The sequence below is a fragment of the Gadus macrocephalus genome, chromosome 14 (assembly GCF_031168955.1).
Source record: "Gadus macrocephalus chromosome 14, ASM3116895v1".
Taxonomy (NCBI): Eukaryota; Metazoa; Chordata; class Actinopteri; order Gadiformes; family Gadidae; genus Gadus; species Gadus macrocephalus.
The window spans coordinates 7,611,580-7,626,612 of record NC_082395.1 but is presented as its reverse complement, the minus strand read 5'-3'; the positions used below and the strand labels follow the sequence as shown (position 1 = coordinate 7,626,612).

The 15,033-nt window shown below is 47.1% G+C and overlaps 1 protein-coding gene across 1 annotated transcript; it reads right to left on the bottom strand.

Moving 5' to 3' along the window:
• Nucleotides 1-2,542: 2,542 nt before the first annotated feature.
• Nucleotides 2,543-14,969, bottom strand: qser1 (glutamine and serine rich 1). Its single transcript, XM_060071793.1, has 13 exons — nt 14,602-14,969; nt 12,957-13,060; nt 12,590-12,736; nt 9,032-12,346; nt 8,366-8,679; nt 7,953-8,069; nt 7,229-7,362; nt 6,940-7,124; nt 6,420-6,557; nt 6,219-6,316; nt 5,568-5,714; nt 5,080-5,175; nt 2,543-4,085 (listed from the first exon to the last, which is right to left on the bottom strand). The coding sequence occupies exons 1-13, from the start codon at nt 14,709-14,711 to the stop codon at nt 3,945-3,947; spliced, it is 5,046 nt and encodes a 1,681-aa protein (XP_059927776.1). The 5' UTR covers nt 14,712-14,969; the 3' UTR covers nt 2,543-3,944.
• Between the last annotated feature and the right edge of the window lie 64 nt (nt 14,970-15,033).

Below are 15,033 nucleotides of genomic sequence, written 5' to 3'. Positions count from 1 at the left end.
TAGTCAGAAATGACTGAAGTGAATGGGCAATGGATGTTGTGTTCGAGTCCTATGGGTGTAATGTGACGAGGGAAGAGGGTAAGATGACACTCTAAACTCAAGGTGTTCCGTGTGTCAGTGTCACTGCCTCTCGCTGAACATGCTGAGAGCCAGAAATAAGGTCCAGGAAACAGAAACAGTGTCAGACACGCACGCACGCACGCACACACACACACACACACACACACACACACACACACACACACACACACACACACACACACACACACACACACACACACACACACACACACACACACACACACACACACACACACACACACACACACACACGCCATGTTTGGCAAACTGGTTGGATCACTAGCCTTGCAAAATCTTCTTTCGTGTGAAATTTCTTTCACACGAAAGAATGCCCGACTTGGCCTGAGTTGAGTAGGCTAGTTGCTCTAAATGTATAATTTAGGTTTAAATTAAGAGGGTAGCAGGTTTCTTGCTACTACTGTTAACCAATTTTTTATGATAAGTTAATCTTTATAGGTGTTGCATCATTCAGAATCCCACCGGGAAGCCTTGACTTTACTAATAACAGCGTGAACTTCACATTTTCACCATAGACGTTAGTCTGCAGAGGTCATGTAATGACATGCCGTAAACGTTTTGGTTTAGGGGAACGACGGGCATCAAGGGAATGTTGTAGCTACAGCAGGAAACAGGTTCCACTACTCTGGGGGAAGAGGGGGGAGGCTTGTGATGGTGTTTTGTCCACTGCTGAAAAATACATGACATAAGAATGGAGAAAGTACACAAGGTAAGTCGCCAAGGGTTGACTGAAACCAAGCAAGAGCATGGGAATATTGTGTGTGTAGCTTGAAGGTGAATAAAGAGCAAGAGAGAGTGTGAGAGAGAGAGGGAATAGAGAGGGAAATGGATATAGAGCAAGTGAGAGAGAGGAAGGAGTGCGGGAACCTTCTGAATGTAGGCTAATCAGTAAACTTGTCAACATTCAACAAGGTCAAAGCAAAGTTATGAAAGCCTTTATAAAGCCTGCCAATTATTTACTAAAATCCAACTCTCACTTTCAGACATTAAGGTGCATTCTGTTTTATTGTAGATGGTCTCATATATAACCATAAATATTGAAAGTACTGGGGTGCCATTTTCTTCAGTTGATTGCGCCCCAAACACTGAGTGAACTCAAACTGTACTGTCCCTCTAGATTCAACTACAGAAACAGCGCGGACATAACGGAGCAGGTTGGGGTAGTGCCATCTTGCTCTGGGTTGCCTACAGGTACACTGCAGACATCGGGGTTCGAGCCCCGAACCAACCACGTGCCCAAGCAGCATTCCCAAGCCGGAGTCCGGTAGTCCCGTCTGTAATCTCCAAAACAACAACAATCGAAAGGACTGTGTTCCGATTGTCTGCTCACACTGCCCTCTCAGTTTATCTCCCACATGCAGAGCAATGCAGCACACATTAAAATTCATAACCCCCCTTCCCGTCCTCCCCAACCCCCCGGACAGCAGACGTTCAAAAAATTTCCCTGGCATTGGTCCGGGTCGGAATCCCAGAGTCTGGTGTGGCTGAGCCTCCCCCGCCGTTGGGCCACTAACGCCACTAAATGACGGGGGGACAGTGGTGCCTCTTCACAGAGCAGCCGACGGAGCACACTGGCGCACTTGTCTTGCGCGGTGCATGATAATACGGCATTGTGAAAGAGTGGCTGCACAATCATATTTTATTCATTGACTCGTTGAACAGGGCCCAGGGACCCCTTGACTCGGTACACACTGGCGGCCACCCGTTTTTCCAGGGAATAGTTTGGTCATGAGCGCATGGATAGGTTTTTCCCGCCACTTAATCCCCACACACTCCAACCCCCCCCCCCCCCCCCAAATCCAATGCTAGAAACTCACACATCAACAATGAGCAGGTGATTGTGAAACCATGCTCATCCTAATGTGTATCATTATGATAAAAAGTAAGCACATATACTTTCAGTATAAGGCAACATATTCTATCAGTAAGGGAGTGACTAACCAAAGGGGAGGGGCTAGATAAATCACACAATGGGATCATCATTTTTCTGTGTATTTAAAGCTAGCAGTTGTTACCCTAAATAAACGTTTGACAATCAATTTTGGGATTCCACTTGATGACAAACCCCATAAATAATTTCCTCAAAAGTTAGTTTCTGTATTCCGCTGCTTCCAGATCAATAATATAGCATGATCCGATTTTATGTAGTGGCTGAGATCGTTGACTGAGAGAAAAATCTGCAATTTCACGATAACCACAATAAATTATGCACTGTAAAGGTTTTAGAGGAAGGCATCTCATTTTCCCCGAATGAAACTTAAATAAACAGGAAGGAATACTGATAAAATATCAAGTTCAAGGAATGAGGTCCTGTTATTAGGATATGGCAAAGACCGAATGAACGTGTGGTTAAACACACCTATAATAACATTCCTGCTGGACAAACATTCGGTCAGCGGCACACGTAATAATTCACTGGATACGAAACAAATATTACCACTCATGTTAATTAGGAAATTTATTTTCACATCAGAAAATATCTGCAGTGTACCTACACTTGAAAAGAAGATCACTTTCTGAATGCAGTTACATGATTAACGTGGTAAAGATGCAGTTTGTAAGTTTGTAGGCACTAAAAGTTCTTTACAATTACATTTATGACGGACATCCTCGCCGAAACTGAATCGTTTCGCCCATTTCATGACGGACTGAAGCTTTACGATATGGTATTGAAATACAAACACCATAAAAACACATTGTGTGCATTGATAAACATTAAACAATGTGAGGGACGAGAGGTGAAACCTTCCTGGCGTCGACTAGACCTTCCATGCAACCTACAAACGGCATCTTTAGAACACAATGCTTTAGATACGGCGTCATAGTTGCAACTCATGTAAACTATGAAGAGTCCAAGTAGGAAGATCTCTCTGAATAACAATGCAAAAGCCTCTTACAAAACGTAATGAACAAGCCACTGGTATAACAATATGTGCTTCTGTGAAAAATAATTCTATTTTTTTTGATAAAATGCAGACTACACCTGTAGATAGTTATATAAAGAATAATCTTGTTTTGTTTTCCTTTTGCCCAGAGATAAAACAAGGTAGTAACATTACTAAAATGTTCATAAAAGTAGAATTGGAATTGCACTGAATCCATCAGAATCAAAAATTGTGTTACAAGTAAAGGTTTTTTTTGAAAGACAAAAAGGTTTTTTTCTATACTATAGTTGAGCAAATCTTTCTTCAAAGATTTGCTATGCAAACCACTCCTAACACACCTCTTTCTTTCTTTACAAAATGTACAGAATATATAGTTTATAGAGTTTGGCACACCATTACAAAAATGGTTGTTTTACATAGTTTATATATAAATCTATGATTATACATACATTTTTTTTTACCAAAAGAAAAAAAAAACACTCCTACCTAGGCCTAGGGTAACTGCTCTATTCATCTAGTGCATGCTTGTTGGTTAAATTCTAGCAACATTTTTCTAATATTTTGTTTTATACAAAAAACTGACCGTTTAAAAATACTAAACATATCATGTAACTCTATCAAAATGTCCATTTCTCTGTTGGCTTGCTACTACAGAAAAACAACACAGACGCACAAAAACACTTCCTGTCCTCCACGGGTCCAGTTGCTTTCCCAAAAAGGACTCAGGCCGGGGTGCCGACTGCCTGGCTTCCCCCGCCGTACAGGCTTACACACCTGTAATGACGTCCCATCCGTGTGAGAACACAGGCCCGCAGTCCCTCCCTGAACGCAGGGCGGGATCACAGCCCCGAGCCACCCTTCATGCATTACACACTGGCCGGGGAGGTTGGGGGAAATCCATCCTAGAATAGGGGGGGGGCGAGGTGAACTTATCCGTTTCTTGCCACCGTTTCTCTGCGGCTATCGGCAGACCTGCTGCACTTGGTTGAGCAGTTCCCCGAAGCGCTCAAACAGCCCCTCCAGCCATGCTCCGTTCTGGAGACACTTCTGCACCGTCTCATCCTGGCCCATCGGGCCTGCCTGCACCCCCAGAGCTGCTATCTACAGGGGGGGGGGGGGGGGGCAAAAACACATGGGCACACCGGATGAATAAGGGGAACAGGTTGCCTGTCACTTCCTGCTACTGTTTGCTAGACCAACACTTAAGAAATGCACATCTGTACTAGGGCTGGGCCGAATACCATTTTTCAGGCTTCGAATACTCGTTGGTTTTTCCGAGCGAATATTCGAATACTCGTTCCAGAAAAACACACCATCAAAAACAACATTAATAATCCCTATATACTCCCTGGAACCGATTTAGACAGTATCTGCATATTTTGTTGAAGATCTAATAGCTTTTGAACGTTAATTATTAGGCCTAAGTAAGTTGGAGTTCCTTAGTTTTTCCCCGTGGAAGCGAACAGCTGTTGCTCCGTTCCAAATCAGCTGTCCTCTGCCATCTCAGCCCTTAGGGAAGCTTTTCAATTCATCGTGGAACTTGCATATTTTCAGGGAATTTGTACAATAAATCCATAACAAATTCTGAATATTGATTGTCTTATGTGTCCATATTATATCCATTATATTGACCGGGTATTCCCAAGACGCTCACGCTCTGCAGCAAGCCAGTTACAGTTGATTTGCGCAGCGCTTTACAGCGAACGTAAACAAACTAAGCTAAGGTTAGCATTTCGCTAAGCATTACTTTTCCTCCCGAGATCCCGCTAATGTTGTGTTGTAAAGTAAAGGGAAACAAGATATCTATTCTTCCTCCACCTCTCTCGCTTCTCTGCTTGGTGTCGCTTATAGTTTGCCTCCCTTGCTCTGGTAACGTCAGGTACGTGGAAAAAACAACAACGAAGCTCCGAATACTGATTTAAGCTTCGAATACTAATTTTTCGAACGAGTATTCGAATATTCAAATAATTCGGGCCAGCCCTAATCTGTACAATCAACAATAGAAATATCAAGCCTATGGCTGAGAGAATGAACTAAGTATGGCTGAATGAATGGATTAGCATGGAGTCTGTGGATGAGTGCATGAACCTCTTACCTCATCTTTACACATGAGGTAAGTGTGGTACTTGTAATGCTGCAACGAGTGGTAGAGGGAGAACCACTGGGTCTTCTGCTGGTCCACCGTGTATTCCTAGAGACAAGAGCACGGCGTTGCAAGTCTGCTCTGAGCGGCCACACTATTCACTCAGTAGAGCCATCTAGTGGACACGCATTGAATGTACATCACCGCCCGGTATCTTTTTAAACATTGAACAACAATGCAGAAAACATATATATATACATACACACACATATACACATATATATATACACATATATATATACATATATACATATATATATATACATATATATATATATATATATATATATATATATATATATATATATATATATATATATATATATATATATATATATATATATATATATATATATATATATATATATATATATATATATATATATATATATATATATATATATATATATATACATATATAGTGGTCCTTTGTGGCTCACCAGGGGAACTTTGTTGGGCATCTTAAAGGGCTTCATGGTCTTCCTGTTGTAGGCCTTCCCGCTGAGGCGCACCTTGAAGGCTGGCGTTTCCCCGTCCTTCTTTAGCTCAGTAACCACTGAGATCTCAGGGAAGCTGTCCAGGGCCGTCTGTGGAAAGGCAGCACAGGAGTAAGCTGCTGTGCTAGGCTACGGAACCGGGAGGATCCATTTCATAACCAAGTTGGGTCAATGGGAGCCAAGCCTCCATTATAGAATTATTAAGATTCTTCACATGTTAAACTTGATAACGTGCACGTAGGACCACCGTTTATGAGATCCCTAGTACAATAATGGAATACACAAGGCATTTGTTATGCAAAGCACCTTGCAGGTCGACAACAAGAGGGCCAAGTTGCATACATTCTCAACAAGGGTTACGGTGGACAGATGCGGACGAGTCATTTACACTCATTGGACTGCTTATACTTTGCCACCTCGACTTCTTATTTGATTTAGAACCTTGTGAGGGTTTAGTCAAAAATAATGTGGGAATGCATTTCTCCACCCATTGCCTTCTCCCCTCCCATTTAGCACCTGTCCAGGAAAGTGACGGCACAATGGAGGCGCTGAAAGTCATGCGACCCCAACCAGTAGACGGAGGGGGGCGCTCACCTTGAGCAGTTGTCCGATGTGCAGCTTGTGAAGCAGGTGCTTCCGGTTGTCCGTGATCACCCCGTCCACCCGCTTCATGTGGGGCAGCAGCAGCTCATCTGAAAGCATTCATCGGTCACCATCACATCCTTCACCGACTGCCTCCGAAACACACGACAGACACAGGGGGTCGCCGCTAGGACGCGCGGCACGTGGACTGACCGTTCTCCCTCTCCAGCGCCGTCAGCACGTCTTCGTCCATCGCCACGCCGACCAGCAGCTCCACGAAGCTCCGGAACGTCTCCTTCATGGTCCGCGTGTTGAGGTTCCTCGAGGAGAAGGGCAGCGGGGGCGTGAACTCTGTGTGGGGGTTGGGGGGGAATAGGTCATCATAATGCCAGGCAGGAGTCATCGCAGTCCGGTCTATCTTAAGTGGCCTCAAAGTGGAACAGAAACTAAATATGAGGTAAAGGTTAATGTATGTTTTTGTGCTCAGTCTCTACTAGGGCACCGCGCCCAAATCATGTACAAAGTCGACATCAAAGTTATGTTTTATAACAAATTAACTCATTCGTCGTTACCCAGTCAAGGGTTAACAGTGTGTCTCACTTCAACGCTGCCAGGGTTAGGGGTTTGATTCCCAATGCCAAGAGGCTTAGGACAACAGCATCCCCCAAAGGTGAACCATCTATCCGTCTCGCTAGGTTTACATAGATTGAGAGAGGTTGAAACGTTTCCCCACCATCGTCGTCCCCGCCGTCTTCAGCAGAGGAGCCGGAGAGGGTGGAGGAAAACTCCTTCCACTTCCTCCTCTTCTTGGGCGGGGGCTCCGCTCTGGGCTTGGGCTGCTTGGCCCGCGGCTTCTGGCCCAGGGCCACGGCGCACGGCCCTATCGACAGGCCCAGCAGGGTCTTCACCTGGGCTCCCCTGGGTGGCAGAACAGAAGAGGATGACACCAGCTCTAGGGCCTTATACCTTGGGCGATGGCGGACGTTAGAACACAGGGACGTGGCTCTCTGTGCGCCGGTTACCGTAGGGAGCTCATGGGCTTGCAGCGCGGCTTGCGGCTGCACACACGCACATACTCCCGCTTGTTGACCGTGTCGAGGAACTTCACGTACACCCGCTGGTACATGGTCTTCGCGTCACCGAAATATCCAAGGTACTGCAAGCAAAGAAATGATCGACAGACCGTTGGTGATGAGGTCGATAACGACTCAATTTAACCATCTTTATTTAAAGCCATGGTGGGCAATTTATTTTTAGGTCATATTTGTAGAAATTATTTTTATACAAAACAGCGACAGCGTCAATAAATCAGAAGCTCTGCCCAAACAAGGCTGGTATCTGTGGCTGTCGTAGGCTTGAAACAAGCCTCTCCAATAATTTCCGTCAGCCAGAATAAAACGGATGGCATACCTGCCTGCAGGCTAGGCAGACCTATTCCTAAAGCTAGCGAGCTGGTTAAGTGTTGTGGGATCGGCTTTAGGAGGCCTGAAGGGGTGGTGGAATACTTTCAAAATATAATTCCAAAAAACATCTTTCTGAAGGCCTACCCTGGCGATATGTATACATTTTATGAAACAATAAGAAATGTATGCAAAAAAACGTGCACATTTATGATTAAATGAATGAATCAAAATACACAAAATATTAAAGTGCAAAATACTCGCAAACCAGAAAGTCCTTCTCTCAACTGTGAGCGAAATGGTCACCTCGGCACAGAGGGAGATGCGTGTGTGGGTTTGAACCTACACTGTTGGTGGCGGAGAACACCCGCTTCCGGTCTCTCAACTCCGGAACAAACTTCTGCAGCAACGCCTTCTGAACCTTCCAGATGGACGGAGGCTCCCGGCCGGCTCTCATGGTCAACTGAATACACAAAAGGCACACACACACACACATATCAACCTGTATTTACGGGATAGACATAGCCTCATGTCTAATCGATCAATTTACCTCAGTGAGTTTCGAAGATCAGTTTCCGATATTTCTATCGGTTCGCCTCGCCCTCCCAATGATTCAGACTTTTATTGAGCCCCAAATCCTTTAATTGTTTGCATTCTAGTCAGAAAAATAACTAGAAAGAATGCTATTGCAAAATAAATTTGCTCATCGTGTGTCCTTTTGTGCAAGCAACTACAAAAACGCCATTTCCCTCGTCGTACCTTCAGGTTCTCTATATCCTCGTTGCGGACCACGAACTCGTCCCTCTCCCGATACATCCCCTCTCCGCCGCTGTCGGAGAGCTCCTCGTCCGTCAGCCCCTCGATGGCCACGCCGGATAGCTGGAGGGCCAGCTGGCCGGGGAGGGAGTCCTTCAAGCCCTCCGACACCGGAGAGCACTTCCCCCCCGACGAGGCGTTGGTGGTCGTGACGGCTTTGGGGGGAGCAGCCGCCCGCGCCACACGCGTCTCGGAGATGGCCTGCGGCATGCTGGGAGCTTGGTCTTGTTTCATCATGGAACAAGGGGCTCTGATGTCTGGAGAACGACAAGTTTGGACGAGTTAATGCCGCACATTAGAGCACAGCACTGCAGTGGCGCCTTGATTAAATGCATCATAGCCGTTTGTTTGAGGATGCTTGATGTCGTGAAGGCATTAATTTGACGCAAGATTAATTGAAATGAAAAATTGCCCTTCTGTAACCAACATTCTGTTTGAGTTGCACCAGTGCACATAAGTTCAACGTTTCAAACGATGATGACTTAATCCCTTCAATTTAAAATCATTTCACTCCTCATTTTTTTTGAACAGGGTTCCGATCTTCAGATTACACAGTACTTAATAACAAACATTCTGCTCTCAAGGCAGTGGTCAGCCAGTGTTTACTACCTGGCCTGGGCCTCCGGTCGGACACCTCGTCCAGGGCCGACAGAGCCGAGCTGATGCTGTTCCGCAGGGCTTGGTTCTTCCCCGTGCTGTCCTCCTCGTCCGAGCTGAACGACGGCAGGGTCTCCAGGTTCTTGTGGAGGTCCTCGTCCAGGCGTTTCTGATGACCGCTCCCGCCGAGGCCCTCGGGGGACATCAGGGGCCCCCCAGGGGGAAGCTGGGGCCTGCTGTTCAGCGGGGGCGGGGGGCAGGCGGGCGGCTTGGAGGAGCTGGAGGGCTTCCTGGGGCGACTGACTGTGCGCGCGGGGCTGGGCGAGTACTGCTGCTTGGGGCCCGATTTCAGGAAGTCCAGGAAGGAGCCGATGAAGCCCGTTTTGACCTCGGGCTGTTTCTCCTCCACCTCCCGGATCTTCTGCCGGATGCGCTCCTGCTGCTGATACCCGTCGTACGGCACACTTGGCGTGGACGAGGACGACGAGCCGGTGTCGCTGCCGCGAGAGTTCTGCCGCTTGGCGGGCCCGCCGCGCTTCACCAACCGGCACGGCCCGCTCTCCTCCTCTTGGGCGGTGGACTTGCTGCGGGCCTTCTTTTTGGGCAAGCCGTCCGGGCCATGACACTCCATCAGGCCGTCCTCCCTTTTGATACCTTTACCCGGGCCACTGTTCTGGAGGCCGGAGGTGTCAAAGACCCGGCTTGCCAGATGGTAATCGCTCTCCGATATACCTCGGTCGACGTTGGGGTTCAGGTCACAACCGCTGTTGGGGTGAACGGAATGCCCCTGGCAGTCTGCGGTCGAGTGACCTCCGTTTAGTGTCATGGCCATGGTCTGGGAGTTAGTGTTGGCCATGATAGGCTGTTGTGCTGCGGAGAAGCTCGGGGACATATGCCTCACATCCAGCGTCTGGAAGTGACCCTTAGAGTCTATTGGGTTTGCCATCACTGCCATTTCCCTTTCCATGGCGGACGTCGCTTTGACAAAGTCCTGCGGTGTGACACCACAGGCCACCACTGTGGCTGCCAAAATGTCATCGACATTGGACAGAATGTTCCTGTCGTCCACCATCAGCATGGAGTCAGGGAAGCAAATGGAGTTCAGGGTGAATTGGTTTTTGGCATCATGCGACTGGTGGTTCACAGCCTGGCTGTAGTGATCTTTCGATGGCTGGATGAGTTTAGACGAGTCTGTGCCCCCCGAGCCCTGTTCTGACAGCACGGCACCCTGCCGACTCTGGGCATCAGTGATGCCGGGGTTTAGCATTTCTCCGTCCATGTGGGGGTACTGTACTTGAACGGAGCCTGATGCCTGTGTGGACTGCATGTGTGGCGAAACCACCTTTGAGGGGTTCTGAGTGTGGTGGACCAGGGGCTGCTGCTGCTGCAGCATAATCATCTGGTTGTGTTCAAGGGTAACCTGAGAGTTAGGAACTCTGATGAACTGGGTCTGGGGTTCGGTGTTCTGGCCCTGGTCCAGACCCTGGTTCTGGTGGTTTTGCTGATGCGTTTCTGGAGATTTGAGGAGGCCAGAATGTTGTTTGAGCTGCTCTGCGTTTAGGCCCAAATGTGAAGAGATAATAGTCGAGTGTGTCGTTTTGGGGTCAGTCGTTCCCTGGCTACTGCCTAACTGGATGTGCTGTTGGTGGTAAGAGTCAAGCCTTTCTTCCTTCACCTGGACCATGTTGGTAGGCTCCAGTCCCATGAGATGATCCTCACGTGAATTGCTCCGGATGACACTCTGCGTTTTGTAGCGATCCTCCATTTTTGACACAACATAAACAACATTGTTGTGGGCTGACATATTGCTGTGGGAATTGGTCTCCATGGAAACCTGCAAGTCCTGTATGGGAAGCTCTTCTAATTTGTGCTTGCCATAGATGACCTTTAGTTCCTGTACTGAAGGCCTGATATTGTTCTGTAACTGTGACTGTGAATGAGCAGCTGCAGAGTAACTGGCCAACGGAGCAGACATCAGGTATTTCTGGGACTGGGTTTGGGGTTGGGGCTGGTTGTCATCAGTTTTCCCTCCCACTGGTGACTGCATCAGGGTGTAGCCCTGCGTAGAATTAGACGTGGGCAGACTGTGGGTAACCGTGGACGGGTACGGGGAGTTCAAAGACTGTCCCGGGACATAACTCTGCGACTGAGGGAGGGAAACTTGCCCCTGCGACTGAGACGAGTACGTTACGCTAGGAGCCCCCTGGGCGTGGGAGGAGGAGTAGCTCTCCGACAGATTGCCCTGACACAAGGCATGGACGTGGGTTCCATACTGAACCACTTGCTCCTGGCTGAGCCCAGGACTGGAGGAGTAGAGAAGTGTCTGATTAATAGAGGCAGAATGGCTGGAGAATGTAGGAAGAGTTGTGTAAAGGGAAGGCAGCTTGTCGGAGTTGGATGAAACGGTTTGGGGCTGGCTGCGGGACGCAACGTAGGATTGAGGGAGACTGGTGGAGAGGAGGCTGGGCAGATCCACCGGCTGTTGGTTTGCTATGACAGAGTTCTGCTTGTGCCCAGGGGAGGAATAGCTCTCGGGAGATCTTCCTGGCAGGCTCTGGGGGTGTCCATGACCCTCTCTGCCTGCAGGAGGATGCTTGGAAGAACAGTCTTTTGCCTTGGCTGCCAAAGAGGCTGAATAGGCTTGGGTTCCTGACTCTGCTTTGCTCTGCTGGGCACCATTGGCACCCTGGGAAGAGCCTTCCACTGTGGGGGGGCTGCAGGAGACTGTACTATGATTGGAGGGGTCCTGTTGGTAGGACATCTCCGTTCCACTGGCTGCGCCCAAATACCCCTCTAACGAGTGCTGAGAGCTAGTGAGTTGGTCTGCAACCGTGTGGCTACTGGAAGGCCTCTGGAGGTGTTTGATCACACTACATTCTCGCTGAAGCGCTCTCTCAATAGAGCCTGAGAAGACTGGGGCCGCATACGGTTGAGAGGTGGTGTGGGACACTGGCAGGGGAGAGGACAGTAGGCTGAACTGGGGCTGGAGAAGATGGGGGGCGGACTCCTGGGCAGAACGATAGGTGGAGGACTGAATGGGCAGAGCGGTGCCTAGGGTGGGAGAAGAGAGATGGTTGAAGGCCAGGGCTGTGGGGAGGACAGTCTGGCTGGGTTTAAGGTGGAGGAGGGGATCGTGGTGAGAGAAGAGGCCGTTGGTGGAAGTGCTGAAGGAGGCCGGATCCTGGAGGGCCAAAGACGGGGTGGAAGCATAGCTCCTCGAAGGGAAGGCACCAGTGTGCTGATAAGAGAGGGTGGCGGGTGAGGGGAAAGTGGCTGTTGGAGGCAGGGCACCGGTCAAGTACAGCTCTGTTGTCGAGGAGTTGGTGCCTGTATGAAAGAGAAGGAAACAAAGACTGGATGAGGCCTGGATAGTGAAACTGAGATCAATTAAGCCATAGAAAATAATGGTTTTATTCTGCAAGGATTTACGTTGCAGACTCCCAAATAGTAGCCAAGTGCAAATCAAACGATGGTCATTGTTATAAATAGGGATCAAACAACACAAAATTCCTTGTGCGATACGTTATCAGATATTCATACTCATTTGATTCATCAGTCTCCATTGCTCACCGGCGGGCCATGAAGGTGTCCTGAAGGGGGGGAGCAGTGAGGCACTGACAGGACCAGCCTGAAGGCTTCTGGACTCCATGGCGGACAGGAAGCTCATGATAGAAGTTTCAGAGGTATGACCACTTGAGTCAAACACTCCAGGGAGACCTGAAACAAAATAAACAGATGTATCAACACGGATAAGTCATTACTGTGATGCGCACAACATTCATTGATCTAAATGTTACCATTAAAGCAAAAAGCTGTTTCTACTATAAACCAAATAGAGAAGACATTGTTAATATAAACCGGATGGAGGAGTTGTTGCTACTATGAAGAGGATAGAGGAACTGTTGCTACTGTGAAGAGGATGGAGGAGATGTTGGACCTGTGGGGTGGGGAGATGTGGTGTACGTGGGGAGCTGGTGGGAGGAGACATAGCTTGGTCGCTGGAGGAGATCTGTGTCAAGGTGTGCTGCCCCATAACCGGAACTGAAAATAGAAAAATACAGAATATCAAAAAGGTTAAGATAATACCAACCAACCATGTCTCAATCAATATAGACTTGCATATATAAAGTAAGAGTTTGGCATCTCTCTCCTATGATAGAAAGAGAGTTGTTGATTCTATGCTGCTTGAAAAAAACATTTGACTATGTTTGATGCATCAGCTAAACTGTACTACTACAAATTAATAACTTCATTTAAGAAAATAAGTTATAACGAATCAGCCCCAGCAGCCCTAGGCTGAGATAAATCTACCGCAATTTGAGTTACTTTTATGAACAATTGTACATCTTTTTAGGTCGAAAATATAGATAAATATTGAAGCCTAATATTAAGAATGTTGCATTAAAGGGACGGGATGCTGTTACAGTACCCAGGACGGTAAACATCTGTCATAGTGCAATGTAGCTGATAACAACTACAATGTAACGGACCATGTAAGTTTGAAACAAGGTAAAAGGTATACAAATGTACTTGTTGGCCTATTTTCTTCCTAATACGTGTACTGCAGTCCTCAAGATGTGGCTTCAGAAGGCAACAAATAAATAAAACGGTGTGCCCTTCATGCCGGGAGGCATCCGTTGAAATGCTCGAGTTATCTGCATTAAATTCGTCCCCTAATCAACACACACACACACACACACACACACACACACACACACACACACACACACACACACACACACACACACACACACACACACACACACACACACACACTAAACGTAATTCAATTAAATAAAGGAATAACAAATACAAATTGACATGTGGGCTTAACCCCATATTGCCATTTACATTTAGCTAGTGATTCGAGGAATCTCGTATGGTAGACTTAACAGAAATAATTAACATTTTGCTGAACGAAACAGGTTACGTGAATAAAACCAAAATAACATTAGGCCACAAAATAGATCTGGTGATCCACACAGTAAAACAAAGTTAGTGTGAATCCAATACTCGCAAACTATAAACGTGTTTCAATGTAAAAATAGTGTAACCCGACAGCCTACACTGGTATGCAATAAAGAAACTACACTTTAAAAATACGTCTAAATATAGATGACCAAAACGCCTATATGTCCATTAGATGTATAAACAGAACTGCATCAATCTGCCAAACTACCAATACTACCAGGTAGCGAAACATATTTAACAAGATGCACCGAACATACCGGGGCGATATTCTACCCGTGCAACTGCCAAGTATAGCCCCAACTTGTTTACAAAGTGGTTAATGGACGTTTAGTCTCCGTTGATATTAGCTTTACTAACTTTACGCGTATTAGCAGTACGCTAGCCACATGAGCTAACGTCTGGGAAAGGTAGCCATAGAAAGGTGATTACCGATGTGTCCAGTTTTCATAAAGAACAGACACATCCATTCGTTAATTAATTTGAACTTTAAATTCCTGATAACCGTAGCCGAATATTGTCCTAATAATGAAACCCTTTCTTCGCTCGTTGCTAGGCCGCCTAACACCGACATTTTCTTTAGAAGGTGACGCGCCCTCTCCTTCATCTTTTACCTTGACTTGATACTCGATGTGCTGCGTTCATAGGCCCAAGAAGCCACGGTCTGTGCTGGTGGAACCAGCGGGTCCACAAAGCTTGACGTCGGATAATTCCTGTCCATCATCCGGTGAAAGCTTCCCTTCCCCGATGGAGCTTTTTTGAGCAGCAGGCACACATTGTAGCAGACAAACCAGACAGTCACATTGCAGGGATGCACAGCCCATACACCTCCGTGTTGAATTACGATATCCCAGAGAAAGCAGTCGTTTTCGGCTAATTTGCTAGTTATTGTTCATGTCCCTTCGAGAACCGTGTAGGCACTGCATGGTTTCAAGACCCCATGTTGGTTATTTTCCCAGGATGCACCGCAAACCCTAGTTGAAAGCTGGTCGCAAGCATAGGTTGAAAGTTACTTCTGCTCTCACCTGAACACTATGCAATTAAGT